Below are 16,669 nucleotides of genomic sequence, written 5' to 3'. Positions count from 1 at the left end.
GGGACATGGGATGGGGGGCCATATCCGTACGCTCGATAAACTAATGTTTGGTTGTGGCGAGATTTGGCGGGGAAGCAGAGAATCGTGCGGGACAGGGCAGTCGGAAACGGAGAATCAGGCGGAAAGGTTCTTGTCATGTTGTGGGCTCGTATGCTAACGTGATGCGAGAGACGTCTACAGGAACTGGGCGGGTCAGTCTACGCTTTGTTGCACCACACTCACGTAGTCTGGAGGACGGCGCGAGACCAGGGGCTCTCCTGCGCGCGGTGCGGGGTCAAACTGGAGGAACGTGTACTTGAGCGCGTCGTCGACCTCGAGGATGGCAGCCTGGTTACCGCAGCGGTAGCAGTAGTTGGGCGCCGAGAAGATGGTGACAACGTTGCGCTCCTGCGACCAAGAGAAGCCCTCCATGACGAGCTGATGGGCACGGGCAACCAGGGTAAGACCGTTGTTGTGGTTGAACGCCTCGGAAATGTCCTGGCCGAACGTGTAACCGGCACCACGGGGCGAGATGCCCCAGCCGCAGCGGTCGTCGGGGTCAGACCACAGCAAGTCACACATCGGACCCTCGTGGGGCACCTCCTGGATGCGGTCAATCGAGCGGATGTGGTCGAGCGTGTCGATCGAGGGCGACAGGCCGCCGTGGAGACAGAAGATCTGGTTGTCGATAAGCGCAGTAAGGGGCAGGTAGTCGAACAGGTCGGTGAAGAACTTCCACACGTTGGCGTTGCCGTACTTGCGCAGGCACTCGTCGTAGAAGCCGTACACCTGGGTGATCTGGCGCGACTCGTGGTTGCCACGGAGGATGGTCACTCGGTCGCGGTAGCGGAGCTTGAGCGCGACCAGCAACGTGACCGTCTCGACAGAGTAGTAGCCACGGTCGACATAGTCACCCATGAACAGGTAATTTGTGTCTGGCGAGTTGCCGCCGATGCGGAACAGCTCGGACAAGTCGTGCTGGCAGTGTCAGGCGGTTGCTCACTCATCGCGAGCCTGTGCCTGGGCCGTAACTCACAAACTGGCCGTGGATGTCACCGCAGACGGTCACGGGGCAGCGGACAGGCTGGACGTTGGACTCCTCCATGAGGACCTCACGGGCCTGGGCAAGTCAGCACACATTTCTGGGGTTGCACAATGCCACCGGCGACTCGAGCCGCGACAAGGAAAACTGGGTGCGCAAAGGAGGAGCACGGTCCAGGTCAAGCGACCCGTCACCAGGCAGGCCGAGCTTTGGCCAACCTGGTGCAACGACTGACCAGTCTCTCGGCGACGGCGACAGGTTGCAGCGTGCACAGCCCGCGACGAGTGTCTCGTGGCCTGTCGCTGCAACCTGCTTCTCCCTCCCTCTTGCCACCAGATCCCCTTCCCTTCCCGTGCGGCCCCAGGCCGGAGACGCCACGCCAACGCACCTTGTCGCAGAGCTTCTTGACCTCAGTCTCGCTCAGCGGCTTGCACTGCATGAGCTGGGAGATCCAGCCGTCGACCTCGTCGTTGGACGACATTGTGTGGCCTTGGTTGTTGTGGGTACAAAGGGTGGTGTTTGTGGTATCGGTGTCGTGGAGCCTGAGGAGCCAGACGCGCCGACGTGCTGTATGTGTTGTCTAGGCTGGTGTTTGTTGTTCGCCAGCCAGAGGGGGACGAGATGGGTGCCGTCGTCGATAAGAGACCCGATCCGACGTTGGCTGTTCTATGCCGACTGATGGGAGAGGGGGAGTTGTGGATGATGAAGCAAGGTGGATGCTTTTGTCTTGCTTGGTTGGGTTGCGTCAAGGAGTCGAGCAGCGAGCGAGCGAGCGAACGAGATGCTGGAGGAGGGAGCATGCAGGCAGGCAGCAGGGCAGAGGTAGCACGAGGGGAAGGATCCGTTGGCTCACGGCGCAGGCAAGCAGGCAGCGCGGGCCAACCCTCACCGCCTGGCGTTTCTCATTTTGGTTCCGTCCCACCGACTGACGAGTGACGCGTTGGCTTGAGATCCTGCGCCAACTTCCCACTCACTCGCTGGCGGCGGCGGCAATCCCCGCACTGCACCAAAAGTAATTTCCGCAGAGTGGCACATAGACAGTGGCGCCAGAATCATCCACTGCGACTCGACACACTGCTGACTACTCCTTCTCATGCAACCCAACACCCAACAGCCAGATGCCACTAGCTGCCACTAGGATGCTCTTGAATAGACTTCCTACAAGATGTACTACTTCTACTACTGACACGTGGCGGCGCGTCACGATGCCGCCGCCCGTGACTCCGTCTTAGGACGAAGGCGCAGCCACTGGAGCAGCAGGGGCGCCTTCGCCACCACCGGCAGCACCGCCACGTGCAGCACCGCGGCCGCCACGGCCTCCTCGTCCACCACCACGTCCGCGACCAGGTCCACCACGTCCTGCACCGCCGCCACGACCGCCTCCACCACGGTGGCCATGGCCACCGCGATGCGGGGCATTACCACCGTTGGCATGGGCAGGGGCAGGAGCGGGGGCACCATTTGTTGGCAATGGGCGGTTCGCTGAGGTAGGCGACAGTTGGGGAAGCGAAGCAATCAAGGACGTGGGAGACACAGGCTTGATGTGGGGGCGTTGGGCAGGGAACTGGCGGGTTCCAGGCTGCTGGTGCTGGCCGCCACCAAGCAGGGCACCCTGCAGACGAGTCTGATGCGAGACGGGGACGGGAGGACCGCCAGGCTGCTGGCGGACGCCCTTGGCCGCATTACCATACTGCAGGTTGCCTGTTGGCACCGCGTGCTGAGAGCGGTTGGGGTTCTGCAAGATGCCGGTCGGGCGGTTGGCAGCCGTCGCAGGCTTGTAGTTGTTGGGGGCGATGACCGGGCGCGGGCCGAGCTGAGGCTTGAAGGGCTCGGCCTGGCCGACCGCCTTCGGAGCCGTCTGCGAGGTGACGGTGAACTGGGGGCGGGTAAGGTTGAGACAAGACGTGAAAGGGACAGTCGAGCCGCGGTAGTCGGAGCATCGTCCACCGAGGGTCTCGCCACCCATAAAGGGCACGTCCCAGACAACGTCAATGTCGCGTTGTCCGATACCAACGACTACACCCTTCATTGCCAAGGGTACGCCGCCGGCCGCAGAGTCCTGCACCATCACCACGCGATCGCCGAGGCTGAACTTCTGGCCCTGAAGGCGGTACAGCGAGTGCGACGGCTTGAGGACGGCCTGTCTGGGAAGACCCTTGACAGCGGCACGCTTAATCTTGTCCGCCGACTTCTGCGCGCGGAAGTGGTCGGCAAGCTGCTCGATCGCCATGACCGTGTCCTGTGCATGTCAGTCACGTGCCTCGTACTCATTAACGCACCTTCTCGAGCTGCTCGGCGAAGAGGCTGACGGGGTCGAGGTCCGAAACACCGTTGGTCTTGAGCCACTTGTGCATGTCGCGGATCACTTGGTCGGGGTTCTCAGCGTTGGGGACGAGTTCGGCAGAAGTGACAATGTCACCACCGCGCTGATCCAGGTGGCGGAACGCCTCGGGGAAGGCCGCCTTGTACTGGGCAAGAAGCTGGTATGTCTTCTCCGAGAACTCCCATCCTCGGTCGGCCTTGCGCGAGTAGCCCAGGACCTTGAGACCCTTGGATTCAAACTTGAGCGACAAACCAATGTTGGTCTTCTGGTTGCCGTGGCCAAGCTGGACCATCAGCGTCGAAGTGATGCGTGACAGGGCCAGTCCAGAGATGCCGAGGCGCTTCGCGAGGACGTGAGACGGGTAGTAGTGGCTTGACGGGCGGGCAAAGACAATGCGAAGGAACTCGCGGTTCTCAACGGCCTCTGTGGGGAAGAAAGCGAGGCTGATGTCAAGAGTGCTGTCCGTAGTGTTGGACACCTGGCCCGCGATGCCATAAGCCATGTCTCCGAGGAAGATGACCTTCTCGCCGGTAGGGAACTCCTGGGCCAAGGGCGGCGCGTCCTTCTCAAAGTACCGCTCGTCCTCGAACGCGACCTGAGTGACAGTCATTTGCAGGGCCTGCCCAATCTCCTTCTCGGCGGGCTCATAGTCCTTGACCAGGGCGCCCGTGTCGAGACGCTTGAGACCCTTGAGGGGACGGACATGGATGACCACGTCCACGTTGCCAATGATGACAGCATAGCGCTTCGAGTAGTGGTGCTCGATTCTGTCGGACTCCTTCTTCCATTTGATGGTGGCACTGGCGTCGTGACCAACGGACACGATCTTGGTCTTGGGGCCCGCGCGCTGAAGCTCGTACTTGAACATGTCATCCGAGACGGCCGACACGATGCCCTCCTGCAGGTATGGCCATGAGTGGTAGATGCGCTGTCCAAGAAGACGCTTTGCGACCTCGGCCGTGTTGCTCTTGTCGTGCTTGCCAGTGATGGTGATGACCATCGACTGGTTCTTGCTCTCCTGCTGGAAAACGTTGACGTGGTGGTAGCCAAGGGAGCCCTGGTTTGGCAACGTAGCAATCGAGGGGAAGCCGGCAAGTGCGGACGCACCAAGGTGCACACCGTCCATGAGACCAAGAACCAGGTCGATGCCGTCCTTGAGGGTGGGGAGGTTGTAGGGGGCTGCACGGCAGTGGCAGGCAACGAGGTCAGGGAAGAACCCAGGGAGCGACGAGGGGAACTGTGTTTCCTCAGAGTTGTCGTAAACAAACTGGGTAGCCAGTTCGCCTGAAGTGTTGCGGCGACGCTCCTCGGGCGTGAGACGGTGCTCGCGGCTGGCCATTGTCTTCAAGAGACGCTCCTCGTTGATGAAGGGAATCTTGACAACGGCCTCCCAGTCGGCCTTCTTGCCGTTCATGTCGAGGTCAAAGTCCTTGGGATAGAAGTCGATAATGGGCGACGTCTCCTCGTACATGAGATCGCGGTAGGCAGGGGGGACATGTTCCTGACTGTCGGCGGGGAGCACACCCATGAGCTGCTGGAAGGGCAGGAAGGGCTTGCCAACGTCGAACTTGAAGTTGAAGTTGACAATGCCGGTGATGTCTGAGATCTTGGGGGCGTAGTGGAAGTAGTAGAACCATCCCCACGAGGGGACACCCTTGTAGTAGTAGTTGAGGACCCACTGGAGACCCTCGACGTAGCAGAAGATGAGCGGGTGCATCTCCTCGGGCTTGTCCCAGTCGATGTGAAGCTTTTCCTTGTAGTAGTGGCGCTTCCACTCGGCCATCTTCTGGCTGATCTTCTCCTCGAACGACTCTTCAAAGTCTTCCAGTTCGTTGTCGACAACCTTGGCCTTGCTGTACTTGTCGAAGATGCGCTTGATGGCGATGGCGCTTTCGGGGTCCTCTTCGGATTCCCAGTCTTCGTCCTCCTCCTCGGCGTCACCATTCTTGCTCGCAGGCGACGATTCGTCGACGTCAAACGAGATAACGATCAAGGGCTGTCCGATGTCGTCCTCCTCGTCCCAGGTGCAGCGGAGATGGAGGCTGTCAGCCAGGTCCTGAACGAAGCGGCGGTCGCGGGGCGGGAGCTGGTTGACGATCGTGAGTCGCTGGCTCGGAGAGGGCTTGGACTGGTGCTCGGAAACAAACGCCTTGATTTGGTTCAGGTACTTTTGCTGATCCTTGGTGATGACTAGCGTGGGTCAGCGTGTCGGCCCATCGAGCTCGACCCCAACGTGTCTACTCACTGAGCTTGCCCTTCTTCCTAGCCTTCTCAAGAGCGGCGATTTCCTTCTCCTGCTTGCCCTTGTACCAGTGGGACTCGGCAAACTCGTCCTCAAAGTTGTCACGTTCAAACTGGGCCAGCTTGTCGAGCATCATCTGCAGCCTAGGCAGCGAGATGGTGCCGTGCTCGTTGAGGTAACCGCCAGCGGTGGGGAGAATCTCCTTGTAAATCTTCCAAATGAGCTCAAGGGCACCCTCGTTGATGTGCAATCCTGGGAGATGGGGCAAGAAATCGTTGCCCACGAAGATGGACATGAGAATAAAGTCGTCGATAATTCTTTCAAGATCGTACTCGAACGGAATCTGATTCGCGACTGGCGAGAACTCGAGATCAAGATACTCTCTCAGCAGGGAGAGGTGCAGGAGGTACATGTTGGCGTTCGCGAGGCTGCGTGGGTAAGCTTACGTCGCTAAGGTATACCCACGTTTGGTTCTTCTTGACCTTTCTGCCAAAGGTCACTTCCTCACGGAGGAGACAGAAGTGGGGGTCATGGCTCAAGAGGCCGAGCATGATAAGATCGGCGTCCAGGCCGTAGAGACAGTGTCGGGTGTTGGGGTTGTAGTCGGGCTGAGCCTTGCTCAAGCGAATAAACTCCTGGATCTTGTGTTCACCCTCTCCAGGGACATCGTGTCCGCTGAGGATGACCTCGACGTTGCGCCACTCGGCGTCTTCGGAGATGCGCTTGCGCACATAGTACTTGAGGTGGTCGGAGAGGCGAGCCATGAAGGGCGTGCCTGCGCGTCGCGGTTAGACAAATCAGGGCCCACAAGTCGTTGACGATCGCCGTCACGGGCCACATACCAGGGGTGATACAGTTGGAATCGAAAGCCTTCTCCTCGGGAAGCTTCTCCCCCTTGCGCTCGGCTTCCTCGCGCTTCTCGCGAGCGTCACGAGCGGTACGGAAACGACGCGAGCGCTGCTGGTTCATCTTGGCACGGGGCGCGACACCGTCAATGGCCATGAAGAAGACCTTCTGGGGCTTGATCTTGGTGAACAAAAAGTCGATGTAGGAGAAGATCGCGAGGATCATCTGCTCCTCCGTTATCCGGAAGTGCGGGTCGTCCTCCGAGGATGGGGGATGAGAGCAGTTATGAATGATACCGTTCTGGAGGGTCAGTGGGAGGCGACTTGGAGGTGGCCGAGGATCTCACCATATCCAAGCTGGGTTGGTTAGCTCCTGGCTCCATGAACGATGCCAGCCAACGTACTAGAGGTTGTCAAAGGTAGGGATCGAGTTTGGCGTGATCAACTGCGAGGTGAGGGGATACCTCTCAGAGATCCACCTGAAGAACTGTCACCGGTGTCAGTACGAGTTGCGCGCGCGGCTGTGGAGCATATGCACCTTCGGAACACCTGTAGTATGGTCAGCTTGCCGTCGCGTCTGTCTCCACGGCTCGACCCACCCATTGTGAACAAATGCTACACTCGTGTTACAAAGACAGGGGGAATGCGTTATGCGGGTTCGGTCGATGCGTTGCAAACGTTGTAGGGTTGACTGGAGCTCGCGGAGAAGGCGAGTTGGATGTGATGTAGGTTGCGGGGATGTGCTGGGTATCGCTGGGATGTGGATTGTAGATGCTGGAGAGGAGACACGAGTCTGGCTCCAAGACAAATATAAAAGACAGTGAAAGCGGGAACGTTGAGCACCAAGGTTGATGGAGGAAGGGAGAATGGAAGGGGGGAGGGAGGAGGGTGGTGGTAGTCGTTGGAGGAAGGCGATTGTTCCACTGACCGAGTCGCGACGACGACTCGGCGGTGGTGGTGGCGGCTGGCTGGCTGGCGGCGCATCACCCGTCACTCACTAACTCACTCACTCACTGTACGATGCCGAACTGAATCAATCACTCCACGTGGTTTTGCTTCCGCACCACTCCCATCCGTCATCAGTCCCGATTTCGAGCGCGCCGAAATGTTGGTGGGAGACGGACGAGTGGGATCCAAGACGACAACAACACCCACACCCACACCCCAAGCATGTCGGCACAGGCTGGACCCAGCACAGCGAGCGGATCAACATCCCCAACCGAGTCCGGTACCACGCCGGCCTTTGACAAATGGCGCAAGTCGCTCGCAGAGTTCACCGGGCTGGGCCTCAGCCCCGAGGAGCGGGCGGACCGGGACGCACGGATGGAGCAGGGCAAGCTCGCAAAAGACTGGGACCGGTGCGAGAAGATGAAGCAGGATCTCATGGTGTCGAGTGAGTGGGCGTGGGGGGAGGAAGAGGGGTGGTAGCGCCGTGCTGACGCGCCAGGCCCCATGATCGTGTTCATGCTCAAGCACCTCAAGCTCGCGGGCTGCGAGTTCCCGGCGAGCTCGATGCAGTGCCACCCGTGTGACGAGACGCGCGCGGGCGGGTTCTCGCCCGACTACGGAATCCTGCTGTGTCAGAACCGCTTCATGAACAAGAAGCACATGGAGGACACGCTCGCGCACGAGATGATCCACGCGTTTGACCACTGCCGGTTCAAGGTGGACTGGAACAACCTGCGGCATCACGCGTGTACTGAGGTGAGTGGGGGTGTGGGGGGGGGGGATGTGTTGGTGGCGTGCGAGTTTGGCCAAACAGACAAGGAGCGCCGCACTGTGTGGGTCGGCGGGTGTGTGCTGGCGCCTGCGCCGGTGTTCAGCTTTGGGCGCCTCTCGGGCAGAATGATGGGCGGGGTGATGACCCGACGTTGGCTGACTCTATCAGATCCGCGCAGCCAACCTCTCCGGCGACTGCCGCTTCTCGCGCGAGTTCCAGCGCGGAAACTACGCCTTCTCCAAGCAGCACCAGGTGTGCGTCAAGCGCCGCGCCGTGCTGTCGGTGCAGGCGCACCCTGCGTGCAAGACGCCCGAGCAGGCCGAGCAGGCTGTCAACGAGGTGTGGGAGAGCTGTTTCAAGGACACGATGCCGTTTGACGAGGTGAGTGGGTGGGGGTGCGGGGAGGTAGCCCGCGGCATCGGGCCCGAGGGCGACAGCGCGGACATGCGTCGCGTGCACATGTGTTGGGGCGACGGACACATGCGTCGCTTGGCCTTGTGTTATCGCTGACCGCGTGCAGATTTACTAGACCAAATCAAGATACATAGACCACGCCGCCTGGGGCCCAGCCACACTGGCACACCGCTTATCGGACCATGTATTTGTAACCGCTCCGGGGTGTAGGCGCAGTTGCCGCCTTTGCGCCGCATTGTGAGGCGACGCAAACATGCGTCGCGTCAGATATTCCGTGCGCCCGTGCAGCCCGCATTGCTCGAATGCGGGGGAGGGCCTGCGTTTAAGCCGAGAGGCTGACTCGTGACTCGGGGGCAGGTGGACGAGACGGAGACTCCGTCGGTGGCCAAGCAAGCCTCGCTAGATTCGGGCGTTGAAAATAATAACAATTGCAAAGGACGGGGGCGCGCTGGGCCGCCAGCCGCCGCCAACCAGGCCGAGTGGAGCGCTGGGCCGACGTATCCGCGACGCGAGTGCGAGCCCGGTCAGCGCAAGCACATTGCGAGTGCACGCCGGGTGGTGGCGAGCGCCGGGTGGGTGGTATCGCGCAAAGCAAGATTGCGATGAAGCCGAAGCCCTGGGCCGCGGCCAACGTCCGGCGGCGGGCGGCGGCTTGCGCTTTCTAATTTCTGCTGACTCTGTCCGCCGTCCATGTGCGTGCCTGCCTCGACTCGAGAGGAGAGGCCGATTTCACAGCGCTCGGCGCGAGATTGCAAAGGGCCGCTGGCTTGCAGGGGTCACGAGATACGGACTGCCCGAGAGGCCCGAGAGGACTTGCCGCGCGCGCGGGGGAGGCCGAGCGGCCTGAGCGGCTATCACGGCGCAAGGCGAGCGCGGGGGCGGTTACGCGAGATGCGCGAGCTGGCAGCTTACGGCTCGCGGCTGGCGGCCGAAAGTATAAAGTCGGGACGGGGGTCGGTCTGTCTGCGTTGCCTTTCTCCATCTCGTGGGTTCTGCTTATCTGCTCTACTGTGCTACCGGTGCTGCTCTCGCGCTCTCGACACCGGTGACCTTGACCTCGCTCCGCACGCACATCTCGGCGTGACGCTATCGCGCCCTTATCACACCACACGCACCCCGCCACAACCCCCCCCCCCCCCCCCCGCCGCGCACCATGCCGCACCCCACCGCGCCCCTCCCCGACGCGGTCGACCTCTCGCACCACCTCTCGCTCCTGTCCCGCTCGCGCAAGCCCAGCCCGCTCAAGGACATCATCAAGTACATGTACCAGAAGGGCATGATCTCGTTCGCCGGTGGCCTGCCGCACCCGTCCGTGTTCCCGTTCCACAACATTGCCGTCTCGGCCTTCCCGGCAGACACGGTCATTGACCCCGCGGCGCCGGCGCCGCCGGCGGCCAGCGTCGACTATGCGATCGGGCGCGACATGACGCCCGCGACGGCATACTCGCTCGCCCAGGGCCTGCAGTACATGCCCTCGACGGGCATCCAGCGCCTGCTCGACTTCCAGCGCGCGCTCACCGAGCGCCTGTGGAAGCCGGCCTACGCTGACTGGGGAGTCATGGGCAACTCGGGCTCGACGGCCGCCTGGTCCATGATCTGCCAGCTGCTCCTCGAGCGCGGCGACTACATCCTCACCGAGAGCATGATCTTCTCGACGTCCCAGGCCGTCTTTATCCCCATGGGCATCAAGGCCGTCCCGATCGACTCGGACGGCGAGGGCATGCGCGCCGACGCGCTCGAGGAGGCGCTCGCAAACTGGGACGAGAGCAAGGGACGCCGGCCGCGCTTGATGTACCTCGTCCCCGTGGGCCAGAACCCGCTCGGTACGACGATGCAGCTCGAGCGGAGGAAGGCAATCTACGACGTGGCCGTCAAGTATGGTGAGTAGCCACTCGTGGGGTAGGCGCGGACGCGGGCGCTCACGCTCCCCCCTAGACGTCATCATCGTCGAGGACGACCCGTACACCATGCTCGAGTTCCCAGAGTACAAGCCCGGGCAGCCGTCGACCGGGCCGGCCGAGAACGTCGACGTCGACGCCTTCCTCGCGCGCAAGTCGCCGTCGTTCCTCACCATCGACTACCAGGGCCGCGTGATCCGCATGGACACGTTCAGCAAGGTGCTCGCGCCTGGCAGCCGCCTCGGCTGGTTCACCATGAACAAGATGTTCTGCGAGCGCATGCTCCGCGCGGCCGAGGTCCAGACCAACGGCCCGTCCGGCTTCTCGCAGGTCATCGTCGGCCAGCTGCTCGAGGAGTGGGGCCTCGACGGCTTCCTCAAGTGGGAGGTCAACATGTGCGAGCAGTACCGCGTCCGCCGCGACTGGATGGTGAGTGGGGCGGGGGCGGGAGCGGAGGTTGGGCATTGCTGACCTGCAGCTCGACGCCATCTACAACGAGTTTGACGTCGTCCCCGCAGAAGAGACGGACGTCGAGGGCGCCATCGGCCAGGTCGTCTACCCCAAGGGCCAGGCGCACACGGGCCCGGCGCTCATGAGCTTCCTGCCCCCCGTCGGCGGCATGTTCATCTGGATCAAGGCGTACTGGCGCACGCACCCCAAGTACGCCGCGTTTGCCGAGGGCCGCGAGACGCCAGAGAACGACTTTGAGGAGGTGTTCTGGAAGACGCTCATTGCCCACGACGTCCTCCTCACCCCAGGCTGGTACCACGACCCGTTCCAGGGCGACGACGTGCACGCCGTCGAGGAGGCCGGCGCTGGCCACTACCGCCTGTCCTTCTCGTTCGAGCCCAAGGAGGTCATGGACGAGGGCGTGCGCCGCATGGCCAAGGTGTTTGTCGACGAGTGGGCCCCGGGCACCAACTAGATGTAACGAGAGATAGTAATAGATCGGACGATTTCTTCTTCTTGGTACTAGGGTGAAATGCATATCTTGTCATGTCTTGGGCGTGGGGCCATGCAGTGGGTGCTACGTGATCGTCTCGTCTCTTGCCTTCGCCTTGCTTAGTATCGGTGTCCGTGCTTCCACTCGCGGTACCTCTTGTCGTCGTCGGGGCCGATAAAGCTGGGCGTCAGTTCGCGCCACATCAGCGCACCTACGGGCGGACGAGGCGATGGAAGCTGTTGTCCTGTTTGCGGATTTTCTCGGGGCTCAGATCGGCGAGGTACTTCATCGCCAGGCTCTCCCAGGCATGGTAGGCGAACTGGCCCGTCTTGCGGAAGTCGTAGTCGTCGTTTTCAAACGTCTTCTTGATCTCGTCACCGTACCACATGGGCCAGAAGAAGGCGCGCGAGTTGAGCACCTGCAGGTCGTCGGGGTGCTGGCGGGCGAGTTGCTGGGCCGTCAGTTCCGTCTGTTTACCTCCCTCACCCATGGCTTGCGGACAGAGTGCCCGGCCCAGTCCTCGGCGTTGAACGTCTCGTACGACGCGAGCCAGCGGTCGATGAACGCCGCGCCCGGCTCGGCGATGATGACCGCGTTCTAAAGTCAGCGCAGCCTCTCCCGGCACGCACGCAGAGGCCCTCGGGGTCAGTCAGCGGCCGCTTGTCGTCCGTCTTGGCCTCCATGCCCAGCGTGACGGGGTAGGAGAGCAGCTCGTCAAACGACTTGATACTGCGGCTCGCTCAGCACTGCCCACTCGCCACAACCCACATGAACATGTCAATGTCGAGGTATATCCCGCCAGAGTACTTCATCGCCCAGAGGCGGATCAGGTCGGCCTGGTGCGCAAAGTGCTCGATCTTGTTCCCGAAGATGGACGTGGGCGGCTGCGTCTCCACGAGCGTGAGGTGTGGGCGGATGAGGTCCCACCACGGCCCGCGCGGCAGGTGCTTGTAGTGGCTAACTCAGCGGCATCCCACTCCCAAAACCCACAAGTAGATCTTCTCCGGCTTGAGGTTGAGCAGCGCGCTCCGGATGGCGAGGTACGCGTAGTACGGCAGCTCTTCTGTGCGCCCGTTCTTGGGCGCCTTGAGCCCGTACACGTAGTGCACGGAGTTTGGGACGCGCATGCCGGCGCGCTTGGGCGCGAGCGGCGCTGGCAGCCACGCCGGCCGGCCAGAGTCGACGGGGATGAACTTGTCTGGCGGGACGAGGAACTTGGACGTCGTGCGGTGCGGGCCGGGAGCGCTCGAGCCAGAGAAGAGGAGGAACAGCCCCACGACCGTGCCGAAGGCTAGCAGCAGGAGCAGGCGCGGCGGCAGGTTCTGCGCGTTAGATTGGGCGAGCGGGGTAGCTTACGGGCGAGCGGAGTCGCCGGTCCTTGAAGAGGGGGAGCATGGGCGTGGCTGGGCGGTCGGGGCGCTGGAGACCGGCGGTCGATGAGTGGGGGTCGGGTGTGAAAGAGTGTGAGATTAGACTGCGACTGGCGCGATTATAGCAACAAGCAAGACTGGGTCGATGGTGTATCGCGTTCCGTCGCGCCGCCGCTGCTGATGGCTGATTGCCTTGCTTGGTGGAGGCCCGTCGCGACCGTCCCTGATTACGGCGGCCAAAGCCATCCGCGCGTCGCGACGCTGTCGCCGCTGCAGTTTCACACGGCGCTGCACGCCAGCCAGCACCTTGGCCCACAGATGGCTTGTCGCACACACACCACATACATCTAAGACTACGCTGCAAGGGCAACAACCAAGGCATGCTGCCTACTCCACCCTATTCCTCGCCCACCCAGCGCTCTGCAATCTCGCCAATGTACGGCAGCCAGTACCGGTTGAGGCCGTCCTGTGCGTCCTTCCACGCGCGGTAAGCAGTGTACAGAGTCACACCGACGCCACCGAGGATGATGAGGGTCTTGAGGAACGCAGGGAAGGGGAGGAGGAGGTTGGTCAGGAGGAGGAAGATGACGATGGGCGTGGTGAGAAGTGCCGACTGGTACGCTACGTCGCGTTAGCACTAGCCCAGGGAAACGAAACCCAACGCACCATGGAAGCGGACGTAGTCGTTATGTGTCTCAAGGATGAGGAAGAGTGCGGCTGGGGTCGTCAGCGGCTGGGCAGAGCCAAGCAATAGCGTAGCCACGCACCAGTGATAGGACCGCCGAGGTAGGCCGCCGCGGCCATGGCGTCGATCCTCCAGCCGAACCTGCTCTCCCAGGCATTGATGCGGCCCTCCTCCGCGCCGCCGATGCCGCCGCCGCCAGAGTACGACGACGACCCGGCGCCGTTGCCATAGCCATAGATGTCGGCGTCCTCCGGGTCGTTACCGTACGCCTGGGCGGCGGCGGTTGGGTCCGAGCTGGAGCCTCCGGCCTGGTACGAGTTGGCGTAGGAAGCCGAGTCGCTGTGAGTGGGGCCGCAAGTCACGGGTCAGGAGATTGGCATCGGGGTTGAGGTGCGTCGGGAGCGAAGGCGAGTCGGGGACGAATCAGTCACACGCCAATCGTCAGCGCTGCTCGTTGGGCACGGTCAAGCTCGCTCACCGAGTGAACCATGGCTTCTTGCCCTTGCCCTTTGCGCGCGCCGCTGACGACTCGTTGGGCGGGTCATCGGCCGGGACGTCGGGGGGAGGCTGGTCTGTTCGCGCGTTAGCTCTGCACGACGCGTACGCGTTGGTCGCTGCGGGTGCAGTGACTTACAAGGCGAGAAGTTCATTGCTGTGCTGGGTGTCGCTTGACGCGATGCTTGTGCTTGGGGAGGGGCGGGAGTCGGAGAAGTGGGCTGCGGTCAGAGCCGGTGTCGAGAGCGAGAGCGAGAGAGCGAGTGAGACGAAGACGAATGTGCATCGCCGCAACGAGACGCATCCGCACTTGCCCATGACGCATTGCTCATCTCCGCTGCCAGACGGGACGATCAACCCACGTGGCATTTTATTTGCTGGCATTTCTTCATTTTAATCCCATCGGGGTGGGCTGGGTGAGACTGCGGGGGCTGTGACGACGGTGGTGACGCTTGCCTGGCCCTGCCTGCCTGGGTGGGTGGGTGAGTGCTCGTTGGTCGTCTCACGTCGACAATCCACCATATCAATCCATCCCATCTACGTCGCTCTCTCTCTCTCTCTCACTCTCTCAACATCCGTGAGACTCGCCGAGGACAAAGGCTCCTCGACACTCTCCCAGGTATCCAACACCACCTCTGGGACCCTGCTTCAGCCCCTCGGCCACCAGACCACAGCACAGCTCTTGGCAAAGGCATAAGACGTCGGCGCCATGAACGCCGCGCTTCTCCAACAAATCCAAGGCGAGTTGCCACAGTGGGATTATGAGCGTATGCTAACCCATCATAGGGGGCAAGGGCCTCAAGAAGGTTCAGACGAATGACCGCTCGGCACCGACCGTGGCCGGCACGACCGGCGGAGGCGGCGGTGGAGGCGGAGGAGGAGGAGGAGGTGGTGGTGGCGGCGGAGGCGGAGGTGGCGGCGGTCGCAACGTCTCGTCGTCGGGTTCAGCTGCCGCCGAGGCCCCAGCTGCGCCTCAGCTCGCCGGCCTGTTCGCGGGCGGCTTCCCAACGCTCAAGAAGACTGGCGGTCCTGGATCTCGTGAGTTGACAATCGGCGCGGGCACTGACGTTCTTAGACGCCCCGACCGGCGGCCTAGCAAAGCCCCCTCCGATCCCAGGTGCGGGACGTGGCCCTCCCAAGCCGCCAGGCCCGCCGCCTGCTCCCCCGGCCCCGTCGCGGACGGCCCCGCCCGCACCCCCTCCACCACCTGGCGCGCCGTCGCGCGCCCCTCCAGCTCCGCCTAGGCCGCCGCCCGCCCCGCCTGGCCCGTCGCGTGCGCCCCCCAAGCCGCCAGCGCCGCCTCCCGCTCCGCCTGTGAGCTCGGCGCCGACTCGCAACGTTCCAGCGCCGCCTCCGGCCCCGGCCGCACCACCGCCCCCTGCCCGCAGCGTGCCAGCGCCGCCTGGTCGCCTTCCTCCCCCTCGCCCATCGCACTCGCCGCCTGCCCCCCCTCCAGCTCCGCCTGCTCCCCCGCGCGCGCCTCCCGCACCTACGGCGCCTTCGCTGCCGAACCGCGCCCCGCCTGCCCCGCCTCGCCCTCCTCCTGCTCCGCCGGCAGCCCCGCCCGCCCCTCCGCGCGCTCCTCCGGCGCCGCCTGGGCGTGGCGTGCCGCCCCCACCGGCTCGCTCGACTCCCCCTCCCCCAGCACCACCCCCCGCGCCGCCTGCACCACCTGCGAGGGCTACGCCGGCCCCGCCGTCGCTGCCAAGCAGGGCGCCGAGCCTGCCTGCTCGCTCGAGCCCTGGTGGTGCCGCACCTGGGCGTGCTGTTCCCCCTCCCCCTCCCCGTCCCGGCCAGGCCAACGCCGGAGCGCCTCCCCGCGCGCCGCCTCCTCCCCCTCGCCCAACTGGCCACGCCACGCCTCCGCCTCCCCCACCCCGTCCTTCTGGACCACCATCGCTTCCTTCGCGTGCTCCACCCTCCTTGCCGAACCGCGCTTCGCCGACTGCCGCTGCGCCCCCAGCGTTCCCTCCGCGCCGCGCCCCTTCCAACGCGAGCCCCCCTCCCCCTCCACCGCCCCCACCTCCTCCCAACAGAGGACCGCTCCCTCCTCCCACCCGCACCGCGCCGCCTCCAACCCGCACTGCCCCTCCCCCCGCAGATGACGACGACGATGCGCCCCCTCCCCCTCCTGTCGGCATGAGCCCAGCGGCCCGTGCGTTGGCCAGCGCTGGGCGTGTCCGTGCACCCAGCAACCCGCCACCTCCGCCTCCATCGGCCCCTAGCCCGCCTCCTACGCGCGCCGCTCCTCCTCCTGCGCGTGCCGCCCCGCAGGCCCCAGCTTCTCCGCCGCCACCTCCCCCCGGACCGAGCCCCGTTGTGAGTGTTGGATTTCCTCCTTCAGATAGTGCAACACTGACTGTCCAGCGCGCTCCACCCACGCGCACGGCCGCGGCCAGACCCCAGTCTATGGCTCCCCCTGCGCCACCTGGCGCGTCGCCCGCTGCGCGCAACCGCCCTGTGTCGATGGGCGCGCATGCGAATGGCAACGACGATGACGACGATGGACCCGAGCCGAACGCGGTTGTGGGCCAGTGGACGTTTGCGATGAAGGGCATGTTCCCTGCGCCGCGCCAGTGGAACTCGTCGCACAAGACGTACGCCAGTGGGAATGCCACTGGCGCGGGAGTGGGCTACAAGGTGTAGAGGTTGTGAGGTTGTGTGAATGTGAAGCATGAATATGGAATATGGCGTGGGCGGGGTGAGTGACTGC

The 16,669-nt window shown here is 63.4% G+C and overlaps 7 protein-coding genes across 7 annotated transcripts; 3 read left to right on the top strand and 4 right to left on the bottom strand.

Annotated features, from left to right (window-relative positions):
• Nucleotides 1-174: 174 nt before the first annotated feature.
• Nucleotides 175-1,502, bottom strand: PPH1 (Serine/threonine-protein phosphatase PP2A catalytic subunit; the record flags this gene model as incomplete). The annotated part of the gene is made up of 4 exons (XM_069356428.1): nucleotides 175-183; nucleotides 223-957; nucleotides 1,016-1,099; nucleotides 1,410-1,502. 4 exons carry the CDS (start codon nucleotides 1,500-1,502, stop codon nucleotides 175-177), a joined length of 921 nt encoding a protein of 306 aa, XP_069206269.1.
• Nucleotides 1,503-2,249: 747 nt separating this feature from the next.
• exo2 (exonuclease II Exo2) lies at nucleotides 2,250-7,034 on the bottom strand (the record flags this gene model as incomplete). Its single annotated transcript, XM_069356427.1, has 9 exons — nucleotides 2,250-3,260; nucleotides 3,301-5,534; nucleotides 5,590-6,014; nucleotides 6,052-6,361; nucleotides 6,429-6,732; nucleotides 6,779-6,788; nucleotides 6,836-6,918; nucleotides 6,970-6,980; nucleotides 7,031-7,034. The coding sequence occupies 9 exons, from the start codon at nucleotides 7,032-7,034 to the stop codon at nucleotides 2,250-2,252; spliced, it is 4,392 nt and encodes a 1,463-aa protein (XP_069206268.1).
• A 567-nt stretch (nucleotides 7,035-7,601) lies between these two features.
• Nucleotides 7,602-8,680, top strand: ATP23_2 (Mitochondrial inner membrane protease atp23; the record flags this gene model as incomplete). Its single annotated transcript, XM_069356426.1, has 4 exons — nucleotides 7,602-7,824; nucleotides 7,879-8,135; nucleotides 8,320-8,532; nucleotides 8,672-8,680. The coding sequence occupies 4 exons, from the start codon at nucleotides 7,602-7,604 to the stop codon at nucleotides 8,678-8,680; spliced, it is 702 nt and encodes a 233-aa protein (XP_069206267.1).
• A 1,038-nt stretch (nucleotides 8,681-9,718) lies between these two features.
• Nucleotides 9,719-11,388, top strand: Q8F55_008021 (uncharacterized protein; the record flags this gene model as incomplete). The annotated part of the gene is made up of 3 exons (XM_069356425.1): nucleotides 9,719-10,445; nucleotides 10,501-10,892; nucleotides 10,942-11,388. The coding sequence occupies 3 exons, from the start codon at nucleotides 9,719-9,721 to the stop codon at nucleotides 11,386-11,388; spliced, it is 1,566 nt and encodes a 521-aa protein (XP_069206266.1).
• Nucleotides 11,389-11,525: 137 nt separating this feature from the next.
• On the bottom strand, nucleotides 11,526-13,123 carry Q8F55_008020 (uncharacterized protein; the record flags this gene model as incomplete). Its single annotated transcript, XM_069356424.1, has 7 exons — nucleotides 11,526-11,586; nucleotides 11,622-11,857; nucleotides 11,893-12,003; nucleotides 12,036-12,135; nucleotides 12,175-12,363; nucleotides 12,397-12,728; nucleotides 13,115-13,123. 7 exons carry the CDS (start codon nucleotides 13,121-13,123, stop codon nucleotides 11,526-11,528), a joined length of 1,038 nt encoding a protein of 345 aa, XP_069206265.1.
• A 50-nt stretch (nucleotides 13,124-13,173) lies between these two features.
• On the bottom strand, nucleotides 13,174-14,111 carry Q8F55_008019 (uncharacterized protein; the record flags this gene model as incomplete). Its single annotated transcript, XM_069356423.1, has 5 exons — nucleotides 13,174-13,397; nucleotides 13,443-13,493; nucleotides 13,544-13,800; nucleotides 13,940-14,033; nucleotides 14,096-14,111. The coding sequence occupies 5 exons, from the start codon at nucleotides 14,109-14,111 to the stop codon at nucleotides 13,174-13,176; spliced, it is 642 nt and encodes a 213-aa protein (XP_069206264.1).
• A 554-nt stretch (nucleotides 14,112-14,665) lies between these two features.
• On the top strand, nucleotides 14,666-16,602 carry Q8F55_008018 (uncharacterized protein; the record flags this gene model as incomplete). The annotated part of the gene is made up of 4 exons (XM_069356422.1): nucleotides 14,666-14,696; nucleotides 14,743-14,994; nucleotides 15,032-16,275; nucleotides 16,324-16,602. 4 exons carry the CDS (start codon nucleotides 14,666-14,668, stop codon nucleotides 16,600-16,602), a joined length of 1,806 nt encoding a protein of 601 aa, XP_069206263.1.
• Nucleotides 16,603-16,669: the final 67 nt, after the last annotated feature.

Source organism: Vanrija albida (assembly GCF_041260175.1).
Source record: "Vanrija albida strain AlHP1 chromosome Unknown contig_6, whole genome shotgun sequence".
Taxonomy (NCBI): domain Eukaryota; kingdom Fungi; phylum Basidiomycota; class Tremellomycetes; order Trichosporonales; family Trichosporonaceae; genus Vanrija; species Vanrija albida.
The sequence above is the reverse complement of the archived record's forward strand: the minus strand, read 5'-3'. Positions and strand labels throughout refer to the sequence as shown.